The following is an 8,774-nucleotide window of genomic DNA, read 5'->3' on the forward strand; positions in this document are numbered from 1 at the left end:
TGTCATTAAAGGAAGGTTCATGATTTTTTTGGAACTTTAAAATGATATGACAAACACAGCGTAGCATTTTTCTTAAAAGGAAATCCATATAAAACAATTTATATTTCTAATTACCAAATTCTTCGTACCAATATTTAGAGTGTTTGATAATAATTATAAAAAATATTTATACTTTTTTTAACACCAAAATTTTTTTATCTTTCACATATAAAAAAGTTAAAAATACTTTCTAAAACTTTAATACATTCATTTTCATTTGAAGTGGGTAATCGAGGCAATGTTTGTCTTTTTCTTTTTGAATTGTTGCTATCTTTGAGTTAATCCTTTGGAGCCTCATTCTACAGTATGAAGAGAAGAACAAGTAAAAGTGGTCCTCCATCAGTAAGTTATTAACAATTACCCAATGGCAAGGTGGGAAATTTGATAGGATAAAAAAAAAAATCCTTAAATGGACATTTCATTCATTTGAATAACATGGAAATGAAATCCCATGAGTGAAATTTTAATTCTTCCTAATTAGGGGTATTTTAATTCCATAGTATAACTTATTTTTAAAATTACTTTTCAAAAATTAAAAAATTAAAGACCTTTTTAGATAAGTTATTTTTAAAATTAATTTTTATTTTGATTTTGTAAAACATACAAATTTTAGATTCAATTTATATAATATAAATTAAGGGTGCTTTTGACAATGACTCTAGGAAGCCTTTTTTTTTTAATCCTAAAATGTGTTTTTGAAAAAAAAATAATTAGGTGTTTGACAAATTTTAGGAAACACTTTTAAAAATTTGAAGAGTGTGTTTGACATTGATTTTATAAAATAATTTTTTTTTTTACATTTTTAATACTTGAAAAATAAAATTTTTATAGTGTTAGAAAAATTAAAAGTGCCTCTTAGAATCACTACCAAATGGGGTCGAAAAATTACTTATAATGTTTTTTTAGACAAACACTTGATAGATGATTATCCTAAAAACACTTTTAAAGAAAATACTTTCACTAAAAACATTTCTGAGTAGTAACATTAATTGATTTATTTTGTTAAAAATAAATAATAATAATTTCCAATACTATTTATATGATTTTATAAATATTATAAAAATATGGATATTAACATATTATAAAAGCATAATTAATTTATTTTGTTAAAAATAAAGAATAATTATTCAAAATTAATAATTGCTAATACTATTCTATTTTAAATAAATATAAAAACAAACAAAATTTAAAATTTTAAGTTATAAATGAGCTAAAATTTTCAATATGTATGCATTTATTACTTAATTATGAAGATGACATTGTGAATTATTTTATTTGATCTATAATTAATTAATTAATTATTTAAATTTTGAATTATTCTTAAAAAATTATATATATGTTTTAAATTCTTTAATAAATCTTATCATTTTTAAAAGCAAAGTAAAATAAAGAATTGTTCAATACAAAGTCTTGTTTAATTTGAAATTCATTGTTAGGAAAGAAAAAAAAATTCAGAAGAACAGTTCTCTATTTTACTTTGCTTTTAAAAATTGTGTTTAAAGAACAACAACCATATAGTGATATAAATTTTTAAAAACAATTTTGTTTTTAAATCACACGACCAAATAGGATTTTATTACCGGGACCCCAGATCTTTCTGTTCTCATACCTTGGATCGTATAGGTGCATGTAAACTACTCTATGCCTTTAGATCTTATGTAATGGAAGCAAAAAATAAAATTTTAATATTCTAAGATATAAAGAAAAGTCATTAGAAAACTTTACCTTTAATTTAAACGTTTTCAAATCAATTTCGCTCAATGAAGTTGAAGCTTGAACAGTTCGAAGGTCTCGTACACCCAAGATTTTCCTCTCAATGACTCGAATTACGATCTTAACACTCCAAAGTGTAGGCTTTGGGAGGGAGGAATCCTAGGCTCTTTATCTTTAGAGGTAGAAGACGACTATCTTTCAAAGTGATGAAAACCCTAACTCCTAGGGGGTATTTATAGAGTTTCCTTATTAGGCTTAAGTGACTTGAGCCTACCAAGGCTTAAGTGACTTGAGCCTACCAAAGCTTAAGTCATTTAATTTAGTCTAAAATGGGTCCTAATTAATTAATTAACTATATATGTCTATTTAATTAATTAATTCGCACATTTTAAAGAACTTGTTTGCTATTCCCTATGCAACCTTGCATAATTATCAAAATGCTCTTATGCACAAAAGTGAATTGAGAGTCAATCCAAACCTCATAAACCGTACCACCATGATATATGAGCTCAGAGTGGGGATTATTGGGACCAATAGGAGTATTGATTTCCTCAAAATCCAAATATGAAGTTGATTCAATATTCCATTAAAGAGAATCAACCGCACTTTTAGTACCTTATATAAATATTAACGAGACAAAACTCAGGCTTGTGACTTACTATCCACTGTATGTAAACTTCTCATGAACTGATGTTTGTAATTTAATAAGGTAGTATTATTATCTATCAAGATTGCCTCTATAATCCTTGAGTTATAGATCTCATTTATCATGTAATCAATTGACATACTCTAACTCTAAGAAGTATATGTAATGCCCTAAACCCAAGAGTAAAATCATAATTTAAAATAATAAATAATTTAATAAGGGTAAAAATGTCTTTTCTTATTTAAAATTCCTACGTATAAATTAAATATTTTTTATATTCTCTACTCAAAAAATCCTTTTACATGTAGATAGAAAATATCAAAGAGCGTAGGGTTTGAATATCAATTTTTCAGGTAAGATTTTAATTCTTAAATTAATATTTTATATTTGTTAATTAGTTTTAAACACTTTAGATATCTTTTTGGAAGATCTCAATCTAGATTATGGTTTGTTAAATTAATTTTTAGATCAAAAGACTGAAAATTTATGAATGTGGATTAATTTATGATGAAAATATGAAAATTTAGAAAATTTTAATTGAATAGAAAAAAATGAATAAAAAATCAATGGAAGAAAAAAAATTTTAAAATTTTAAAATAAATAAATAAATTGTTTGTGGAGGCTTTAGATTGGAAAAAAAGAAAAGAAAAGAAAATGTGTAGATATATTTACCATGTGAAAAAAATAATAAAATAAATAAATAAATATAATGGGAGGCGTGTAGGTGGTTTTGTAGAATGTTGTGGGATTAAAAAAATAAAATAAAATGAAATTGGAGGACACCTGTGTTGCCAAAGTGTTGAGTTCACTATAAGAAAAAAGGGTAATAATGACGCTTTTTAGGCGTCAATAAATGTATACGATGACGCTTCTCGAAAGCGTCCTTTTCGCCTCTGTCAAGGAATGGGTGCAGGCAACCATGTCGCTTCTAGACAGCGTCATTGTTGATTGGTTTATATTAACACGTTAAAAAACGTCATTATTGATCTACCTATGTTAACACTTACACTAGCGCCAAGGAATGGCCAAAATATCATTTGTCTATTTCGACGCTAAAAAAAGTGTCATCTTATGTGGATAATAATATTGAAAATCCCCTTGTTGAAATGATATATTTTGTATGTCCTGTTATATATAATTTTGGCTGCATGATTATTTATAAAGTATTAAACAATAACTTCAATATTAATAACTACATCTTCCAAAAGAAATTGAATAAATTTGGGAATAATATAATGATAAAGAACTAATGTCTACATAGTTAATTAATACGCAAATTTGTAAATGTATCAAAATATTTACAAGCATATTTTCCAACTTCAACATATATAAAACAAGTACACATGTACCAAAAAGCAAGGTCTCCAAATTCCTTATCAAAAATAATATTACAAGAAGAAGAAGAAGAAGCCAAAAGTATTTATAGCCAAAAGTATTTTTGTTTGGTAGCATATCCACTCCTGAACTTGAAATCTTTTACCTGTATACATTTAAAAAAAAAATAATAGAAGAAACAAATTATGTTTAGTTAATATACATGCAATGAAAGTTAAATCTAAATCTATAAATGGTCCATGAAAGAAGTGCAAATGAGAATAACTTGGTATTTAATGAGATGTTATGCTTCAATGAAGATGAAAAATTGTTTAATTTGATACTTGTTTATAAAATATTAAAATACTTTTTTAGTTCATTATTAAGTTAGAGGAAACAAGTTAGGCTTTCAATGGTATAAATTCTACAATATGGAATGTAATATAATATTTTCTTATCTATGTCTAACATATCAAACTCATTTCTCAGAAATAAATATATGAATATACCAATAGGTATGGTTTATAATTAGTTTCAATCATAAATCATCATATCTAGTAATATAAGACATTTAATATTAACCATTTGCAAATGCCTTAATTTCTTCTTACAACTTTCCTATATTACCAAATTTAGTTAACTAATAACATTCCATAAGGAAAAAAAGAGTATTAAACTAAAAATTAAAAGAGCATAACCAAGGCAATAGAAACCTACAAATCATTGGTTAAATGTCATAATAACAACCATTCTAAAACTTGCCTTTATTTTCAATTCCAAAATTATAACCCAAATATAATAATTAACCCTACACAAAAAAAAGCTCTCTACCATCCCTCCATCCAACAACAACCTGTTGATGCAACAACAATAACTTCTCCATACAACAATAACAATTTCTCCATGTAACAACAACAACAACAACAATAACAATAACAATAACAATAACATTGATGATCAATGGTGATAATTATATTAGTAATAATTTGATTTGTTTAGTCCAAACATATAACAATAACAACTTCTCTATGCAACAACAACAATAATAATGACAACATTGATGATCATGATATAATAATTTGATTTATTGAGTTCACAAATTATATGCTTCTTCTCCATACAACAATAACAAAAATAACTTCTCCATGTAACAACATTGGTGATGATGTAATAATTTGATTTGTTATATTGAAATAGTTTATGTATAAAACTATTATATTCTATCACTATGGAGGAAAAAATTACTTATCATGAGATGAGAACTTATGAGAATCGTCAAAATGTGATCTACAACTCTTACTGGACTGAAATGAGGGCATCTGCATACATAAGATGGTAAATTAAAAAAATTAGTCCATTCAAGACTTCATTAATAATGAAAATCAAGCATTTTAGATGTTAATTTATACCTTCAGGCATGGGTAAGAATCAATTGAGTTGCCAACATAACCCACTCAGATCGTACTTCATTAAGCTCAACTTCACTATACGATTTTTTCCCTTTAAACTAATAATTAATTGTACATACATGATGATTAGTTAAGTTAACAAAAAATTACTAAAGTATAGAAACTAATAAAATTTATTAATGAGTATATACATTTGTGGATAGGAGGCTTGGATCAACAATTATATCTTTCATGTATCTCATCACATAATAACCACACTCCACACTTCCTAGTTGTCCTGGGCACTATAGGCACACATATGAATTATGGTACCATAAAAACATTAATATTATGATGTTTTATGTCATTATTATCTAAGTGACAAAACATAAAACCATATTCAAATTTTAGGGTTGATATAAGTGGTCATATGATATATCTTACTCTAACCAAGTAACTTACCACTACTTTTACCCATGTCGGCTCCCTCTTTGATGATCTTTGTTTCTCTGGTGGATGAATTCGTAGTGCCCTACATGGAAAAGAAAATTAACATTTTAGATACTATGCACTATATTCAAGTATGGAAATGAAGACACTTACATGTTAACAATTTCCTTAAGATCATCACATGGTTGCTTTTGCATCGGATCAAGGTAGTACGCAGTCATTGTCCTCATATCCAATGCCACCAAGACCCAGTGGAAACTATAATAGTACATTAGATATTATTTAGTAATTAGCATTGATTAAGCTATTTAACATTAAAAAAAAACTTAATATTTTTCATAACTTACTCAGGGTTATATGGAATAAAAATGTAGTCAGCACGCTTTGCATGCATTAAACGATTTGCAATCAACCTTGACCTATTTTCCTTTGTTGTCTCACCCATTCCAGCTTTAGAGACTAAAGCTGGATTGATAAAAGCAAATCGTTCGGTGAGCCTTGCATTACTTAGCTTTTTCTGTAGGTGCCTGTTTAAATTCCACATACCTTGATAAGAAATGACCATTTTACTTTTATATATATATAAATTAACACACATTAGCAAGTTATAAAATTATTTACCATATATAATATATGACACAATTAGCCGACACTTTCTTAAATGAAATTATCATATCCATGTCTTCTTTCATAAGGAAGGTCTTAAAACTCTCGCCAAATACATCATTTGGGACCTCCACACCTTGTGCTTTCCCCTCATTTAGCATGAGACCTACTAATGCATCAAAATTGTTGATATCTTGAGGGTTTTCACCAATTTTCAAGTCATTTTCTGTTGTTTTTTGTCTTTTCCCTTTGTGAGATCCCTATAAAAGAAAGCACCATGTTTTCAAATGATATACATATCTTTATAAACTATTTCAAATGAAAATAACACACCTTAATGAATTTAGTACTCAAATTGACTAAATGGGTTGGCCATAAAACTTGGTAGCCCACTACCGCTCCAATTGTTGTAGCTTGTCCAGGAATGGGAATAGGAAGTGGTGTATTTGACTTATAGGGAGCATCCAAAACAACTAGGTAGTTGGGCCCACAATCCATTACAATTATTCCACCAGCCACTGTATTTTCTCTGGTCCCTACTGCTAACTCACATTTTCTTGCCTTCAAAAGTAAATTAAATTGTTAATTTCAATATAAAAAAGAATCAATAAATGAAGTTTAAAGTGCATTGACTATGTTAGGGCTATATTTAAGACATAAAGTTACATATTTTATAAGTAATAGTTGTAGTGGAATAGAATATTACTAGTAGTAATTATGCTGTAATAGAATCTACCTAAAATGTAAGTATCAATCTAACAAAAATAAAAGCAATTGGAAGAAATTATTTATGAAAATTATCTAGGAATTTGTGACAATTACGTCATTGAACTAGGAAATGTAAACTAAAAATAACACACCTTCATGTGTGGTTCTATTTTCACAGGTAAGGTCTCCTCTTCAACTTTACGAATTGGTTTCTCCACTACTTCTGGTAGAAGCAACAGTTTTGATTTCATGTTGGAACTACTCACATCGGATTGTGGTGTAGCAACTCCTATCTGAGATAGTCTCGCTAACACATCAGCCTCAAACTTAACTTGACGTTCTTGAGTTGCTTTTAAAATATCCCTCACAACACGTTCTGACATACTATTGAAATATCATCCAGGCGTGTAGTGCTTCCCTTTAGCTCGAACCCAACCAGTATACTCAGGAGTACCTAGTGCTTGAGAAAGTATGTCATTGCTCCCACTATAGCTTATGCCACTCTCTTGAGACTCTTTTATCAATTCATCCTAAAACAAAAGGAAGTTATGAAGTTAACTTTCAAATAAGTAAAACCAAATAAGGTGTTTAAAGATGTGATTTTTGGGTACAAAATGTCTACTTACTATTTTTTCCATTACCGGTAGGACCACATCATCATAGTTGCCATCTTTTTTTTGCATTGCCCTCTTCCAAAGTAAACTTCTATCAATGCTTTCTATGGAGCCAGCTTCAATCATCTAATAGAAATGGAAAATTAAAGATAGTTATTAGATGACACATGTGGTTTTATTTCTATTTTTTTGTCAGAAAAGAAACAATTAAGAAACCCATATAAAATATTCCTTCATTACTTATACAATCATATAAAATTAAACCACAATAAGAACTAACAAAAACTTACCATCTCTTCTTCAAGTCCAGCATACCCTTTTCTACTTAGATGATGATTATATATATGCTTCTTTCTTCTCTGTTTTTGTACTTCCCTATATTCCTAAAAATTAAAATGGATGCTTAGTATATATATGTGGATGCATGTAGTATGTTTAATGTTAATTGTATTTGTACCTGGAATTTTTCAGACAACCTAGTTTTCACAAAAATATTCCAATCTTCATCATCGATAAAATGATATTCAGCTGGTGGTTTCTTAAGAAGCTCTGGCTGATCTTTGAAAGGAAGAATATGTTTCACAGTCAACGTGTTCTTAAAAGATCGAAAACATTTTCCCAATGTAAGCATACAATTCCTTCTACTTTTCTTGTCTAATGTAAAAGCAATCTACAAATTATAAAGTCATTAGTTTCTCAAAATTTGAAAGAAATATAGAGATTGTAGAAAACTTATTTATGTTAAAAAAAAAAGTAACCTCAATAGAGTCCCACAACTTATCCTTCAATTGTTCAGGGACATCTCGCCATGTGTTATATCTGATTGGTACCATCGTACGTGCCAATACACCTAAGTAGCTTGTTAGGTGCACAGAAGATTCTCCTACATAGATACCATCAACATTGTACTTTATGACCAACTTTATCCCTCTATTCCTATTCCTTATAATCATGGATTTCCTTGTTGTCCCTCTATATTTTTTTTGTGAAGGGGTTTTCTCTTCCTTTGAATCCATGCCTATAACACATCAATGAGAAATGATAAGTATACCCATTAATTGCAAGTAAAATTGAATTTTTTATAACATGAACTCATATTAGTAACATGAACATACTAGGAACATTTTACATGCTAGATAACAATATTCACATGTTGTCATGAAATATTTAAAAATAATAATAATAAAAACTTACTAGAAGATCCTCACCAAACTTTTTTCTTATGGAACTAGAAATCATAAGCTTTGAGCTGAGACAAATTGATATCCTTGTATTACCCTTTAGATCACTCTGAGA

The 8,774-nt window shown here is 28.2% G+C and overlaps 1 protein-coding gene and 1 long non-coding RNA gene across 2 annotated transcripts; both read right to left on the bottom strand.

Annotated features, from left to right (window-relative positions):
- Positions 1–4,179: 4,179 nt before the first annotated feature.
- Positions 4,180–6,101, bottom strand: LOC104877604 (uncharacterized). The gene is made up of 4 exons (XM_010646207.3): positions 5,898–6,101; positions 5,704–5,808; positions 5,563–5,632; positions 4,180–5,031 (listed from the first exon to the last, which is right to left on the bottom strand). The coding sequence occupies exons 1-4, from the start codon at positions 6,092–6,094 to the stop codon at positions 4,954–4,956; spliced, it is 450 nt and encodes a 149-aa protein (XP_010644509.3). The 5' UTR covers positions 6,095–6,101; the 3' UTR covers positions 4,180–4,953.
- Positions 6,102–7,512: 1,411 nt separating this feature from the next.
- Positions 7,513–8,237, bottom strand: LOC104877606 (uncharacterized). The gene is made up of 3 exons (XR_009465256.1): positions 7,936–8,237; positions 7,769–7,861; positions 7,513–7,604 (listed from the first exon to the last, which is right to left on the bottom strand). It is a non-coding gene; the product is annotated as an uncharacterized LOC104877606 (long non-coding RNA).
- Between the last annotated feature and the right edge of the window lie 537 nt (positions 8,238–8,774).

This window comes from Vitis vinifera, chromosome 19 (assembly GCF_030704535.1).
Source record: "Vitis vinifera cultivar Pinot Noir 40024 chromosome 19, ASM3070453v1".
NCBI classification, from domain to species: Eukaryota; Viridiplantae; Streptophyta; class Magnoliopsida; order Vitales; family Vitaceae; genus Vitis; species Vitis vinifera.